At 41.6% G+C, this 16,798-nt stretch overlaps 2 protein-coding genes across 3 annotated transcripts; both read right to left on the reverse strand.

Annotated features, from left to right (window-relative positions):
* Positions 1-1,111: 1,111 nt before the first annotated feature.
* Positions 1,112-10,749, reverse strand: LOC100709393 (uncharacterized protein C16orf52 homolog B). The gene is made up of 3 exons (XM_003438733.5): positions 9,948-10,749; positions 3,826-4,038; positions 1,112-2,400 (listed from the first exon to the last, which is right to left on the reverse strand). Exons 1-3 carry the CDS (start codon positions 10,051-10,053, stop codon positions 2,216-2,218), a joined length of 504 nt encoding a protein of 167 aa, XP_003438781.1. The 5' UTR covers positions 10,054-10,749; the 3' UTR covers positions 1,112-2,215.
* Positions 10,750-10,904: 155 nt separating this feature from the next.
* uqcrc2b (ubiquinol-cytochrome c reductase core protein 2b) lies at positions 10,905-16,584 on the reverse strand. 2 transcript variants are annotated; one of them, XM_003438732.5, is made up of 14 exons: positions 16,430-16,584; positions 15,415-15,483; positions 14,910-15,059; positions 14,536-14,600; positions 14,379-14,435; positions 14,007-14,131; positions 13,645-13,742; positions 13,496-13,553; positions 13,311-13,406; positions 12,974-13,173; positions 12,764-12,844; positions 12,592-12,668; positions 11,328-11,481; positions 10,905-11,242 (listed from the first exon to the last, which is right to left on the reverse strand). In XM_003438732.5, exons 1-14 carry the CDS (start codon positions 16,460-16,462, stop codon positions 11,159-11,161), a joined length of 1,347 nt encoding a protein of 448 aa, XP_003438780.1. In that variant the 5' UTR covers positions 16,463-16,584; the 3' UTR covers positions 10,905-11,158. The 2 variants fall into 2 exon arrangements, with proteins under 2 accessions (XP_003438780.1, XP_005448205.1); XM_005448148.3 differs by lacking the exon at positions 15,415-15,483 and adding an exon at positions 15,278-15,379 and having other exon boundaries at positions 16,430-16,546.
* Between the last annotated feature and the right edge of the window lie 214 nt (positions 16,585-16,798).

Below are 16,798 nucleotides of genomic sequence, written 5' to 3' on the forward strand. Positions count from 1 at the left end.
GTTACCTAGTTACTCTAAATGCTCCCTGAAAAGTCTTCATTTCATCCAGAACACTCCTGCAAGAGGACTAACTGGAACTTGAATGGTGCGTGTTTCCATGTTACCATGGTAAGCTTCTCTTTTTTTTGATTCCCTGTTAAATTCAGATTTTTAAAAATCTTTCTCCAAACATACAAAATCTAATTAAATGTTAAATACCTCATAGTACCGTATTATCTGAACAGAGCACTTTGCTCTCAGACTGCAGGCTTAGTTGTAGTCCCAAGGATATTTAGAAGTAGAATGGGACCCTCTTCCATGGAACCAGCTCCCAGTTTGGATTTGGGATACAAACACTTTCTATTTTTAAGATTAGACTTAAAACTTTTTTGATGATGTTGATTGTTAGGCCTGGATCAGGTGAACCTGAATCCTCTGTTAGTTATGCAGCAATAGCCCTTCACCTCTTTTTACTTTGTGTCTTTTTACACCATTTTGTATTAAATCATGAGCAATTATTGAACTCTGGCTCTGTCTTCTATAGTTTGCCTTTTGTCATCACACCCCAACTGGTCACGGCAGATCGCTGCCCCTCCCTGAGCTTGGTTCCCCCGGAGGTTTCTTCCTGCCAGGGAGTTTTACCTTCCCACTGTCACCGAGTTGCTCAAAGGGGGTCCTGTGATTGTTGGGGGTTTCTCTCTAATATTTTAGGGTCTTTATCTTACAATAAATATACATTGAGGGGACTATTATTGTGAATTAGCGGTATATAAATAGAACAGAACTGAATTGAGCTGTTCCTCATATCTTGATTGTAATGAGTGGTTATTTGTGAGTTACTGTTCTCCATCTTGAAGCAGTCTGCCTGAACGACATCTATATGTCCAAATGCACAGAATTGCTCCCACATGATTGGCTAGATTAGTCCGCAGTTGAATGAGAGTGTACCTAACAAAGTGTTGAGTGTAGATATTTAGTATGGTAATGGTTGACATTGAGGACAATTGTATAAACACATACTACAACTTCAAGTGTGACCTTGATTGCTCTTACTGCAGACACTGTGTGTGGTTCAAACATCATAGATGTACGCAGCATTACTTTGAGAAAAAGCATGAAAAAAAAAAGGGAATGGGTATTCCCGTGTCTTGATTTTAATGAGATGACACCTTCCATGAGCAATTACAAACATCAGTGATTTGAAAAAAAATGGCACAGACACACACACAGGCATCAGCATTACAAACGAATAAAACAAGTCAATGACTCAATCATTCTTTGCACTGTGTTTAATCCATAAAATATTCTATTTAAAAAAAAAGGTGAAAAATCAGTTTACTACATCAATAAGATTAGTAAAACTAACAGAACCACAACAGGCTTGACCTTTTCCTCACTGATTATTCACAATGTTAAAAGCTTAAAACTCTGACATCTTTCGACAGCTCCTCTTCCTTCAGTGCAGACACGTTTCACAGAGTAAAGCATTACAAACTTTAGGCAGCTGTTGCTAATAGCCCATTTTACATTCCACTCAGAAATAGCATTTTATGACTTCTTGTATCATGAACTTTATATTTATTCCATTACAGTAAACCATCCTCCAGGCAATATGATCCACTCCACATAGCACTGGCAGAGAAGCTGGCCTTTTAAAACATACACTTCCAAATCTATCATATAAATAAAAGTAATGCAGCTTATATTATTTTGTAGCAGTGCTTGGGGGAAGAACAGACATCATACAGAGGTTGACTGGCCAATATCAGGGCCTCAGACTGCTATCAGGCCTGACATGTCGAAATAACATCAGTGTGCAAATCGTCCCTGATGGTTCAGATGAGAAGGACAACAGCTCTCCGTCGCCTGTCGTGAATTTTTAGGATGACAGCTCAGACGTTTACAATGACCCTCTTAAATTCCTCAAAAGCTCACATGTCACTTTTGCCATTTTATAATCTGTTTTCTTTTCACTGCCCTGCTTCTTGTTCAGGAAGGAAGACAACGAGGGCCGTTTCAGAGCTCCCTGCACCTGCTCGGCCTCTGAACAAACACATGCACAGATGGACCGCAGCGGTTTTGGCTCCGGTTGCGACAATTCGTCGGCGAGGGAAAGACAGGTACTTCTCAGCTTTCAGCGACGCTTCCAGCTCTGCCGCAGAAGAGTTCGCTCTGACGACGTTGGCTTCCAGTGGTGGCGGATTTTTTATGCGTTTAAAAAGAGAATGTGAGTTTGTCAGCCAGGCAGGCACACCTTCCCGGCAAACAGCAGTCCCACTATGGTGAAGAATATAGACAGAATGAAGAGTACGTAGGAGGAGCCCACCACTGTGTTGTTGGGCAGCTTATATGGCTGTCCTCCAACCTCGTTGATGTAGAATCCAATTGGGAAAATGAACGCAGCCATACAGAACAGGATCACTGCAATGAGAAAATACAAGGATAGAGAAGCATCAGCACCAATGATTCTGTTGCAGACCTAATCGCTCAGTCATACCAGAGTAAAAACAGGACAGCAGCCCAAAAATATTTTTGCAAGTGACCAAGTTGCATCGACCGCTGATTGCACAACGGTTGAGTGTCCAACAACTCCAAGGTTTGCAAAAAATCGCCGTCTAATTTATAAACGGAGACAAATTGCCGACACCTTGCAATCAGTCTGAGTTAGTGTGCAACCCGTGATGTGTCTCTTTGCAATAAGGGACTTAACGCAACAAGTGCTTGTAACCCACTGTGATCTTATAGAAAAGCCTGTGTTGCAGGATGGTTAAATCCCCATCGTGCAACAGTTATGTCACTAATTGTGGAGAAATTCCTGGAGTTTCAAATCTATGGGTGCTGGCTGGATTGTAAGTAGTTAAGGTGAATTTATAAGTATGCAACAATTTCCACAGTTGAATATGATCATAAACAGATTGCATGTAAAAGCCAACTTGACCCCATTCAATTCCAAATTGACCGCATACAAACTCCATTTTACTGCAGTTTTGATTCACCAAAGCCGCTTTGAAGACAGTTGCAGCCTGCACAGTGGGCCGTTCTGGCTGTTGAGATGGTGGAGTCAGTGATGGAGTTAATCTTGGGGTCTCAGGTGTCACTTAGGAGGTAGAGTGCATCATCTACTTATCAGAAGGTCAGTGGTTCGATTCCTGGCTCCCCCAGAATGCATTTTAAAGCATCTTTGGCCAAGCTTCTGATCAGATTGCCCCTGGTTCGTCTATCGGAGTGTCAGTGTGTGAATGTTAGATTAAAAGCATTAGATGTAAAACAATGCACTTGTATGAATATGTGTGTGAATGCTCTAAGTGCTGTACAAGAGTAGAAAAGCACTATATAAGCACCAGTCCACTTACCAAAACACTGACCAGCTGTTATTAACCTGAATGCATTTCTTTTAAACATTTAAAGTAATACGATACTCTCTAATGCAGACTAATTATGTCTCTTTTCTAAGAAAATAAAAACTAGCCACTATTAAACAGAGCTCCTTATATATATATTTTTATGTTTTCATGATTACCAGAGCTTTCCTACAGTGAAAATAATTCTGATGCAGAGGTAACTGAAGTTTATTTCACAGGTTTTATCTCAATTTATTTTATAATTTTGGTTTGGTACTTTACATCCATTAGCACACAGCTGCACTGCATATCTCAGGAAGTTCCAGTTTAGCTGGAGCACCTAAACCAGTCATTTGCAGAAAGAGAAAAAGTCCTTTTACAATCCCCGCTGTGAGTAACCACAGGCCTGTAAACACATCCCAGAGCCACGCTTGCAGGTGAAACCGAAAAAGATTATTTGAGCACATTTTTTGATTGAGTGAAAAATGTGGCAGTGGATACGTACTCCCCGTGAAGGCGATCCAACGGGCGTATCTGCTGGCCTCTCGGTGCCAGTGTGACATCACAACAAGACCGCAGGTGACTGTAAGGGAGATGATGCCCAGGATGATGAAGAGCAGCACGGTGATCCATTCTCCCGGCAGCCGTGGGGGGGTGCAGGTCCGATCTCGGCCATGGATGGTCTGGCACTGCCGGACGAGACCCAAAGTCAAAGAGCCTGGGGGGCGGAAGGAAGGTAGATGAGGAAGAGAAAAATGAGGTTTGTGATGTTGCATCCATCAACAAAGCCGTAAAATCAAACAAACAGACAAACTACAGAGAAAACCACACCAAGACAAAAAATAAGCAAACATCATTGTGTGGCATACACAATGATCTCTATAGAGCATGTTGATTACACATGAAGAGGTATTGATTATTTCAGGTCAATCAAGGTGAATATCGATTCAGGTTTTTCATCAAAGCAGTGCTGGTTCCATACATTTTCACCAAAGAATGATGGGTAAAGGTACTCCAAAAAAACCTTTTGAAATAAAGGATAAATCTTGTCATTGGTACAGTATGAATCATAAGATCTCTTCTCTACTAATAGGAGATGTGAGACAGGTAAGAAAGCCTGCTGCTGCAAAGGAAATGTGACTAAATGCATGAGAATGGATCGTTGGAGAGTTTCAGTCAGTATATCACTTCACTGCTATTAGACATTGTTCTCATCTGTTGGCCTGTTAGACTTCAGTGCTGCATACTAATCACACTTTTTTACTAATTACACTATTTACAATTGTGCTGTCATAGACTTATTTACACTGATCCCTTCACATAAAAGTCAGAGTTCCACAGGGATCTGTTCTAGGACCACTACCAAAAATATTATTAGAGGGCAACATGGGATACGATCAGGGCCATTTCCTCCACAGAAAAGATGGTGGTAGAAGTACAACTTCTAGGGGGCAAAACGGAGTTATTTAAAACTTTATGCTGGGGCTAATTCAGCATCTTTTTAATAAACACTGACTCGTTTTATGTCTTGGTGCTCACTGAAATTAAAGGTCATTTAGACCCCAATACTTATCACTTTATATATGTTTCCATGGTGCAGATATATTCATCTATGAAAGATGAAAGAAATGAGTTAAACTAAAACTTTTACTTAGAAGCCTGGATGACCCACAGTTTTTATACTTCTAGATGCAGACAATACTCACTTTATTGTACTTGGCCCTAAAAACCTCAAAACACAAAAAGACTTCTCTACTGTTGTTTGTGCTTATCCTCTGAAACTTCCAGGTTTGTTTTCTGCTAGCAGGACACGCCCAGTTTAGCCACAACAGCTTTTGTTATTTCCCTTAACAGACTTATGTATTTGTGTTTCTTTCCCCTTTGTAGCTGGAAAAATATAACATTACTTTGTTTTTATCGACCAATCAGTAACAACGGAAAGAAATGACATCACAGCTGTGGGGTTATTTCTGTAACACAAACCATAGACTTTAAATAGACGATGAGCTTTCAGGTTGAGAAAGTTAAGCCAATGGTGAAGGACCTTAAACCTGCACTATTTCTAATGACCAGAAGGGGGCAGCTTTCTGATTACTGTATGCTCATTTGATCTAAGACCTCAGTAAACACCGTCTAGAGGAGTTTATGATTTTTATCACTAGTTTCAAGGTTTACTGAGTGCAACGTAATGTTCATTTTTTACATTCTGTCCCACATTAGAGACAAAAAGCACGACAAAGCAGAGTATGCCTTGCGGCGGGCAGCATGCAGCGGCCTCACTTTCTCATTTACATCAGGTCGGTGAAGAAATGGAGGAGACATCTTTTATTTACAGTCTGTGCCACAAACACACACAATCCACATGTAGTTAGTGTGGCTAAATAGTCAGTATGTGACTGATAGACTCTTCCCTGTACTTTAAGCTTCACGTCTACTGTGAGTAGTGTTTAATGCTGTACAAAGACACTGTGTTGACATGATGACCCTGCAGGAGTCTTTCTCCCATCCCCTTCATAGTCCACAGGGTACCCATGAACCTGCTGTTATGAAAAACTGGTTGATCGGTGGAACACCAGCAGCAGTATGATATCAAACAGGTCAGGAGTTCTGGCACAAAACGGCAAAGCATCATGCACAGAGAGAGCAACGGAAATGAAGAGATTAGTGGCGCGAGTCATCTGATGGCCTCCTGTCTCCCAGAGGCCTGGTGGGTGCTGTGATATCAGGTAGGAGGGCTTCTGTCTGCACTTGGAACCCAACAGAGACTGCATCTGCTCAACTTTGCATCCACGCCAACAAGATAAGACTCCAAGCAAACCAGTGCACGCACTGAGAACGGGAAAAAAAAAATGCTAAATAAAATCCTCCCACACTGTCATTTGTTCACTCGCCTCGCTCTGTTTTCTTTCTTTCCCTGAATTATCTTTAGAAGAGAAGCTGTATGAATTTTTAGCATTTAGCAATGCGATCAAGGTAATTTCGACCCAATGAGTGTAGTATTAACACACTTAACGTGATTATAAGCAAACCGCATAACAAAGAGAGAAGGAAAAAACAGTGAAGCACTGAAACATCTTTTAATTTGGCAGGGAATTAAATACAATAAACCGCATTTGAATAAACATCTGGTACTTACAGCAATCAAGCCCCTGTCAATTTAGATTTAACTGTTAAGTATTTGTAAATGCACATGTGGTTTTTATCCCCGATCCACCCACGAGACAAGTACGGCACAAAAAGCCGCTTCACATAAAAAGAATTGAACACTTTAGACCATGCATATTAAAAAAGATCCTAATGTTGGGGTAATGATAGAACGGCCGGCTGAAGGAAACATCAGGCCTGAATCAGATCCCCCTGCAGGCTGACCTAGACCCCATTTCCACAGGACATCCTGTTCTTACCACAGGGTGGAGGAAAGTGCAAATGGTGGATCCATTTCCCTGGAAACTGCCCTAATGATCCAAAAATCAAGTCTGCTGTGGCTACACATTCACACAATCATCCAAACTCTGAAAGCTTTTGCCCTGAGGGACAAACATCTGCTCATCCGAACAGACCGGGAACAGAAATGCAACATTCTGATTACAGCTTGTTTGGGTCACTAAACGCAATCAGCTGTCTACAGGAAACTGGAGAAAGAACTTCACAAGTAACCTTTCATTTACCGAAAGGAAACAAGCTAGATTTTCAGCAAGTACGCAGTCAATAACCTAACTAAGAAAATCAACACCTTAAAAGCGAACACAATTGAAAGGATGGCGAACTGTCATGCGTTGCAAGGCAAATGGACGTCATATAAAAAGCACTTAAACTCAGGCACTTAACATCTGATGTGCCATTTTACCCTGTGGTGGCTGAGGATTTCCGTCTCGAGCACGTTTTGGCATCAATTGTACTTGAAGTCTTCGGAATGTTCACAAATGTTCAGTCATACATGTAGACTAGAGCTGGGAATCACCAGACATCCCATGATACGATATTATTCCGACTTCTACCATTCTATGACAAGCTCAATACTACAATAACACATATGGTGATGCATCCCCTTTTTTCAATGGCAAATTACGTCTTCAAAGTTGAACGTTGTCAATATCGGTTTTATCCAATAAGATAAGGTTCTCTCACTCTCACAGTTATTTTTTTGCTGCAAAATAAGACTATCAAGCACACCAACACTGTCACTAAAACCTGCCACAGATGTTCTCATAAAACAGTCAGTCTGCCATCAGTCTGCAATTAAATGGGGCCAAGTTGGCAATTACATGCAGTCTGTTTCTGATAATACAGCAATTAACTGCGATAAATCATTGAAAATCACATATCTGTTGCTGTCTACATAGACAGAAATTCACATGTAACTATTACATTTGAGCTCAGCCTTCCTTTTCTGTTGGAATTAACCAAAATACAACCAGCTGGAACAAGTCGAATCCTCTCGAGTTGCACTCATTGACATATTTAAAAACCTTTGACAATCTCTCTGAGAGTGATTGCAGTAGTAATTTAATAAAATATGGATATATGGTGTCCCTGTATCTATAAGAAGTAAGAAAAATAAGGATTATTTCAAACTGAATCACCTAAATGAGGATTAGAGTTTGTTTTACACAATACGATATATATTTATCAGTTTGAGGAAGAAGCTACTGCACTGAGACACACGGCTAAAATGAATTATGTCAGAACTGAGCATGTAGAACTTAATTGTCCGGGTGGAAAAAATTACTTTCCCAAGAGGTCCAATTAAAAGTCAAACATCCTCAGTCCCACACAGCACTTCCTGCCTTCAGGTAATTACCATCCAGCTAATTAGACAGGCACACAAGGCTTTTACTACAGTCATTTCACACTATTATTTATTTTGAGGAACGGGAGATAAAAGCTTCACAATGTGAGCTCTTTCTGAGCTTCAGTTCGTTTACGACTATCGCATTTTGTAAAAGAAAACATTTAGCCGTTTCTCATTTAATCATGCAAAAATAACCGCTTCTTATATCCTCAATGAGCAGCTGAAACCATTTTTTTTTTTAAAGAACAAATTCAATCCTGTAATGACCACTCAGTACGGCTGTTATATCCTTGTCTCTGCTCCTCTGTAGCATTTTGATGGAGGTGACAAGAGCCTCGTGCAGCTGTGCGCACACACACAGCAGTGGGACCGTCTGTCGTTTGTGCCAGTTTTAGTCAATGTTTAGCTTTGGATGTTGCATCTGTGTATTACTTTACTGCAATAACCAGATAACCAGGAAGGCTGAAACTACATCTTCAGCTGTAGCGCGCGCTTACCAAAAACCACTAATCATCTAATTTTATACAAAGAAACAGCTGAGCAAACCAAACTGAGCAAACCATACTCTTAAATTGTATAATCATTTAAAATATATATATTTTTTGTCCTCCAGTGTACATTTAGTTACCTGTAACAACAAAGTGTATGCATTTTAATTGACTTTTTGCAAAAGTATTAATCTATCATTTGGAAGGGTTTGGTGCCTTTGCTGCAAGCCTATGACAAACGGAGGCCAACTACACATTATCTGCTTTAAATTATCCTTATGTGTCAAAACCGTGGCAGGACTCTACTGTCAGCAAACTGAATGGACTGGACATAGTTTGTAAAACACATCTATAAGGACAACACCAAAGTCCAAGTAACTCTGTAGACATCCACAGTGTGACGTTGGTGAAACAGGTCAGAGAAACTGTGTTTCCACAAACACCATGACCTCAGTAACTGTGAAACTAGCAGATGACCAAAGTGACCAACAGATTGAGTCGATCCTTATCAAAGAGTGGTCACCATAATGGAGCTTTAGGATCCCCGGTAGAGCCACAATAACCTGGAGGAAGAACAGCCATCTCAGCAGTAGTCCATGAAACAAGTCTTAATGGTGGGGCAGCAAAAGGAAGACACTTGAGTTCCCTGTTGTTCTTTCTCACGTGCTGAATAGCGCAAGAAAAAGGCCACTTTTTGCATGTTCTGGAAATATTCTGATTTAGGTGAGGGTGCTGCCAGGGTAGAAGGTGAAGAAGTCAGGTCTTGTGATCTCATGCTATGAACTTATTGGACTATTTTCATCTTAATAATAGAAAACAGTGCAGAACCGTGACCTTCCAAAGTTCAGGGATGCACTGCATGTGTGACAACAGCTGACAGCATGCCAAATGGTATTTAAAGGACTCCGATAGGTGGAGAAAAAAAAAAAGATTCTCCAGTGTAAGAGACAAAAACTGCACCCATCATGCAAGGTTAAGCCAGGTGATGCCCTCCTACAGTAAAGCATGGTGGTTGTGGCATCAGGCCATGTGCTTCTCAAAGACTTTTATCCCTTGAAACAAACAGGAAAGCCCTGCATACCTAAATAGTGCAACAGTGTGTGCAGCTGGTTGTTATTGAGATGAGTATGAGCACCCTTTTTTTTTTTTAAATAAGAAGACAGAATTAAGAGTGCAATCTTCCACAATTGTTCTGCTGTCTGCTTATTTTTCTACAGTGGGTAAACTTTTTCATCTCATGTGGTTGTTGGTAGATTTCCTTTTCCTGTGTCACCCCGACCTCCCCCACATGCAAAGCACAAAAAACAAAACACAGTGCTGGAGACGATCGGATTGTCCGCAACCTACCGCCAGATTCTCCGATGTTGATCCAGTCCGGGTTGGCAACGCTGGCGATAGCGAAGATGTCCGCAGCTAGAAAGAGACATCCTGATATCACCGTGAGTTTATCCATGTCGGTGAACACAAAAGGAGGGACCGAGGGAGACGGGGCATCAAGAAGTGACCTAAACCCACATGTCGTGTCCCATCACTGTGGAATTTGGCCTGTGCCTCATCCACGCCCTCTCTTCACATTGTATTTAATCCCCGGTGGTTTGATGTCCATGCATGGGGTGATTTCTCTTTGTTGTTCCTCCTAAAGTGGACTGCCTGACCCGACCTGCTGGCCCAGGAGGGAAGTGTCGCTGCAGGGGGTCACGGGTCGTTCCGGACGCTCCACCGCATCTCGGTGATATTCGTGTGGAAAACACGAGTGGAGATTATATTTAAAGAATAAAATGCTGTTTTATGCATGCACTGGACTTGGTGCCTGAGTTTGCATGAACAGTCCGATCTCTCTCCCCACATATGGAAGCTGTTTCCTACCTCGGGAAGACCACAGGCGGAAAACGCCGCCCATGCTCACATTAAAGCGGCTTTCCGGAGCTTCACCCCCCCACACGTTCACACATCCAGCTTTCTTACTTCTCACTGAACGCCTGCTTTCCTCGCAAAATGACCCTGCTTTCTCAGAGGAAGACAAACTCAAATCTAGACAGCCTACCTCTACCCTCCCGTCTCCACGCCCGTCACTCTCGCGAGAAAAGCCGTAAACTCTCGCACCTTTTTTTTTTGTTTTTTGCATCGTGCAGATTTACGTAGGTGGTAATAATTTCCTGGACACAAACGGTGGGGACTAAAGCCCCATCCCTGAAAGCATGCAGCCACACTAGGTTATTATCAGATCAAGTAAAGTAAAGTCTGATTGGATCAACTTCCACCAACTCAAAATTTTATTCAAGACACCAGTGACCTTAAACTCAGTGTGGTAGATAGAATTTATTCCTTATTTTACATCAGCTATACAGTTAATGTGGACACATGAGTGTGATGCACCAGAGCAGCATCACCTGAAAGTATACTGTTTTAACACCTATAAATACCCAGTGTTGTTACAACAAATGTCTGAGGAGAACACCATTGTAAAATAATCCTTTTTTTTTGTTGTTCAAATGTAGAAGAAACAAATTCTGCTTTGCTGTCAATCAAGGTTGAGTGTGTGGTGATGAGGGTGGGATTTAGATCTCATCCACGAAGGGTGTTTTTACAAGATTGCCACTGGATGCCATGGTCTTCTTTCCAGATACGAATGTTTTGGCAGCCTGGAAAAAAAAAAAGAAGAGCTAAGTTTACATGCCACTTTTACACTATGACAAAGCACAGACAAAAAAACCCCCAAAGTCTTACATTAGCAACATCAGTCAAGGAAATGTTGTCAATTTTTTTGGAGATTTCTTCGGGGGATTGGTAGGATGCATCAGTCAGAGCCTGACTGCCCATGGCTTCCAGCAAACCCTCTGAGGTTTCCAGAGACATCAGGTAGTGGCACTTAAGCTGAGCCCTGCAGAAAGAAACGAGGAGTGGAATGCATTAAACATTATGCAGTTAGCATAGTTTAAAACTTTTTGTAAGTTTTCTAATAAGGAATCTTATTTATCTGCAAATGATATTCAACTTTTTAAAAAAAAATACAGGAATGAGTAAAAAAAAAAAAGAAATATGGAGGTGGTGGAGGGCAGAGCTTCATCCAGTAGTGAGTCAGGTCCTAATTAGGGGGTGTTTTGAACATGAAACCAGTCTGGCAAGGGCAGCTGCTGGGTCCAGCTGGCCTGCCTACACCAGGGGACGACTGCAGCTGCAGACAGGTGTGAAGAAAGGCCCAAGTGGCAGTGGACCTGCATGCTTCAGTGGGGCCAGTGACAGAGAGGTGAAGCCATCAGTCAGCTATTACGTGCTACCAAAAGCAGACTGTGACACACCCCGAGTCAAATTAAAAGTAATTGCAGGCCACCAGAACCCTTCCACAGACTCATCAAATAGACCCAAGACAGAGACTGTTCCTTAAAGGCTCTAAACATCAGGTGGGTTTGAGCTTTTAGGGAGGGTTGAAAATGCACCATTGCAAATGAAAGGATGCATTTGGTAGTGAACACTTGGAAGCCAAATTCATAACTGAGATTAATGTCCAAATCATTTCCTAGCTCTGGATCAACAATTACGCCACAAAAAAGGCAACAAGTGGCAGCTGTACAAAAAACAGAAATCACAAGCTGTGGGAGAAGCCTGATCTCACTTCCTGAAGGTAGATAAATCATACAATGCCAGTAAAAATGAGATGCTTCTCTCTACTGCAGCGTGTTTAAAGGATTTTTAAAATTACATAACACAATCCGATGCACGTGTAACATCTTTCTTTTATACAGGCCACTGGCCTCTTTCATATTTTTCCTGCCTTGAAAAACTAAAAAAGAAGCTAATTTTAATTACTGTATATACCGATGAATCTATCAGCATTATTTATCACTAGATTTATCTTTCATTAACCTAAACCTGAAAATTTAACATATTTTTATTTAGCGTTTCTATAGCCAAATAGCAGAAAATGTAGATTTTATGTCAGAGGTACATTCTCTCAGGTCTCTCTCATTCCGTTTCTGTCTGTCTGACTCACTTTGCTCGAGTGAGGTCAGCAGCTGTGACTCCACCGTCAGCAACAGCCTTCACCTGGGCAAGAGCAGCCTTGATCACCTGCAGGGAAGAGTGAAACAGTGCTCTCAATAGCAGTTTCATTTGGGGGGAAAAGAAAAAAAAAATTGATTTTCAAGACTAGGGGGCATACTCACATCACCAGCAGCTGCAGCCTGAGAGATGGTGTAGACCCCAAACAGGCCAGAGTCAGAGTAGCTTGTATTGAAAGCAGTGACCTGGTGTGGGAGACAAAGACTGAATTAGAATAAAGCTGGATTGTGTTTTTGTGGTTAATGTGCAGACACACTGCTCTGTAGGCGTATGGCTTATTTACAATTTATCTTACAAAACTGAAAGGCACTCACATCAAAGGGGTCTGCTGTTGCCTTGGAAACACCCTGGACCAGTTTACTGGCGACGCCTGCTCCTCTCTTGACGTGCGGCCCAGCTCCCAGTAAATGCTGCAGCACACTGAAGGCCAGAGCCTCGCTGGTGCCTGCTGCTGCTGACTGGCTCACCACGGCTGAATGGACCAGACTGCTGGTGCTGGGCAGGCGAATCTCACCTGGAAAGAGGCACGAGGTCATGAGACAGGGAAGTCTGCAAGGTCGATCAATTTCTCAGGTTGGAATCATTCATTCAAAATTTGCTTAAATCCTTTATTTTTTCTTTTCCTTCCCCCTCTCAGCCAGCTCGCCTCACCTCCACGATACTGTGCCTTAGCCCCCGTGGTGCCGGCTCCACTGCGGATGTTGAGGAACTGCTCTCCCACTTGCTTCAGCACAGTGTGGTCAACGCCTAGTAGAAAGGTAAGCATTGTTATCGTTTATCAGAAATCTGGCTACTTCTTTCTTTATATGGAAAATACTTTAAACCCTAACACTTACCAAGTCCAACAAGGGCCATTCTTGCACTGGTGAAATTGTTCTGGACAAACTGGTGCAGCTGGAGAAAAATGCAAACATTGCAATAATTCATAATTGTTTTAGTTTGTATGTTTTGTACTCATAATATACAAACAGAAATATATACTCACATGCTCAGAGTGGATGTTGTTGATCATGTGGTCTGGGCAGTACAAGGAGTTACACAGGGCGTTCTTGTAGGCAGCTTCATGCAGACCTTCAACCACACCTAAAAAAGATGGATGGGTGACTGTTAGCTGCAACGCACTCATGGTGAAGAAAAAACAGAGAGAACATTACTGTCCCTATATGACAGTTTGGTATCTAGGCTCTACAGGCTAATTATTGATTAATCGAACAACCCAGAAGCTTTTTAAAATATTAATCAGGCTCAAAGGTGGGAATATGAATTAAGTAGTTCTATAATAAAACAACAGATCCCTTAAAAATCTTTCAAAAAAACTGAGTGTTGTAAGAGAAACAAAGGGCCCACCTATCTGGGCGCTCTGTGCAGCTTGTGCCTTGTCCACCTTTACTTTTGGGGTGAGGTCTGACACCTCCCACGGACGGAATTCGGGGGCTGTTGTCACATTGATCAAATACTCCATCACTGTGTCACTAGAGACCAATAATAGAGGAAGGGGGGGAAAAGAAAGTTATCACTCCTGCAACATCACATCTCAGAGCATTCATATGTTCCAGTGAATGTAGTCATTTCACCAAAATATGGAAAAGTGTGTAAACAGAAAGAGACAAAGTTCTTTAAGTATCTCCTAGTACTTTAAACATTTTCATTACGTTATTATTATTATTGCTCAATCATCAACACACTCATCACACACAAAGGTGACATGCAGAGACTCACACGTCATCTCTTAAGCAGTCGACGGTGTAGGTCATATTCTCTCTGGATGAAGTCACGCTGCACAGGAATACACAGATATGCAAATTAGACACCTAAAAATAATTAAATGACTGTTTACAAGAAAAACCTTTTATTTGTTTTTGGCTAAGTTACTGACCTTAGACTGCCTCCCACTGCCTCAATACCACGGCATATCTTGAAAGCTGAAGCTCCCTTGGTTGTCTGAAAAGGCAGAAAAGTTAAGTAACATGTCGACTGAAATGCGGCAATGTTACACACCGTTACAAAAGTAGTGATCTTAAGCTCCATTTATTAACAACAGTTGTGCAGGCTTTTTAATATGTAAACACTGTTATATTTCTAATCAAAATAAGATTTTTGCCTAAAACTGAATAAAGATTTGGTTTGTATTCTGGTGCATCTGCAGCTTTACTCATTTCTGTCTTTCAACAACACCAAAGGACCAAGGTTGATGAGGACAATGCTTACTTCAAGTTAAATGTTATTATTATTTTTTTTTAAGTTACATACCAGACCGGAGGCCAGCCGGAGGAGGTGGGTGACGCCCTGGTTTTCAGGGGTTTCATAGCGACAGCCAGCCTTGATGAAGACTCCAATTTTGGAGGCTGGAGAATAGTTCTCCAGTGAAGCGATCACCAGCCCGCTGGGCAGCCTGGTCACCTGGAGACATATAGAGATGTCCTTTAGCGTTGTTAGTACCCTGAGTTATAGGCAGTGATTCAGTTAACTGGTTTCCTTGGCTTTTATTTATACAGCTCAGACAATGTGGGCATTTAGTTAGATTACTTAATATTTTATATTCAGCAAGGTGAAAAAAAACAGATAAAGCTTAAAACATAACCAATATATACTACAATTCTCATCACTGCCCGACATACGTGGACATCCTGGTAGGAATGGCCAACTCTGGGAGAGAGGCTGAGGCCAGCCAGGGGCTGAGCAAGGGACTGGTCTTTTCTGGCAGCCGCATAGAAGCGTTTCTGCAGAGAAGAAAAAGAAGTCAATAACCACTGACCTGAACATCCTGTGGATGAAACCCAGTGACCTCCACCTTACGGGCAGCCTGGGCTGCATAAAACCTTGTCTGGGGAAAAGAAAAACAAAGAACACAGGAAGGCAGGACATTACAACTAATGTTTTGCTGGCCTGTTGGCTGATATGAGCACGAACTTTAAAATAATGGGATCAATGGCATTAGTAGGGCAGCCTGTACTAAAAGAACTGAATGTTGTGACTAAATATGAAGCTAGAATTATACAGGTGAAAAAATAATCTTATGACAAGGCCCACTTAAGTCTCTGTTCTGCATTTTGTTTAAGCATATCACCAGGTTTAAATCTGCAGGTCAATTTTTCCAAATTATCTTTGAAAGTATCAAGGATTTGTAAGATTGTAATGTACTCTGAAGTGTAATAACAACCTCTATATGGGTCTTGGTGTCTTCCAACAGAATGATGCCAAACAACATTACTACCCTTTAACGACAAATGTGAAAAAGTAAGAACATCTTTTTAAAACTAGCTACAATCTACCATTTCAGGCTGCCAGGGTTCTCACTCAGTAAACACACATAAGTATTGATGTTTACTGCTAAATCCAAACTGCAATAATTGCACAATATTGCAGATAAGAAAGGGGAAGATATAATTAGATAGTAAAATGGAAATGTAAGTTAAGCAACTCGACGGCTAGGTCCTTCATAAACACGAACCTAGCTAGCTCTCATCGCTCAGACGTCAACTAGTTTGATTTCTCTAAGCCTTACTTGAATTAACGGAATAGACAGTATTAAGCTGGGTGTACAACGACTTAAAATCCGCGGTGTTCGTGATGTAACTAGCAGGTTATTGCTGGTTATGCTCGGAGTCATTCATGACAAGACCTAGCTGACTGCTTCCTCGTCTGCTCCTCATCACAGCCTGCCCGGACACGACCCGGAATTTAGACACCGTCTAACAAACACAGCCCACAACTCGGTGTACAAATGTTCCGACACACAGACACGTAGGACACATTGCCCGAGTCCTCACCGATAGCTGACTGATTCCCCGAATCCCCTTCATCGCCCCTCTTGCCTTGGGTCAGGACGATGAAGCAATATGGCTGGCTTCAAAGTGCCCTACCCAGAATCCTCAGCGCTTTCTTCGCTTGTAAACGGTGCGTCTGCCTAGCCAGTGACCGCGCGCCCTCTGCTGCCCTGGAGATGAGAGAAAATAATAAAATAAAATAAAATAAAATAAAATAAAATAAAATAAAATAAAATAAAATAAAATAAAATATTTTTTCATTGGACCAGACAGAGCCAGCTGGATGGTTTGCACCGAAGTTATGAAATGCACTGATATGAATATTATTATAAATACAAAGAGGTGTATGTAATATCGGTATGTAAATGACAA

The sequence above is a fragment of the Oreochromis niloticus genome, linkage group LG8 (assembly GCF_001858045.2).
Source record: "Oreochromis niloticus isolate F11D_XX linkage group LG8, O_niloticus_UMD_NMBU, whole genome shotgun sequence".
Classification (NCBI taxonomy): domain Eukaryota; kingdom Metazoa; phylum Chordata; class Actinopteri; order Cichliformes; family Cichlidae; genus Oreochromis; species Oreochromis niloticus.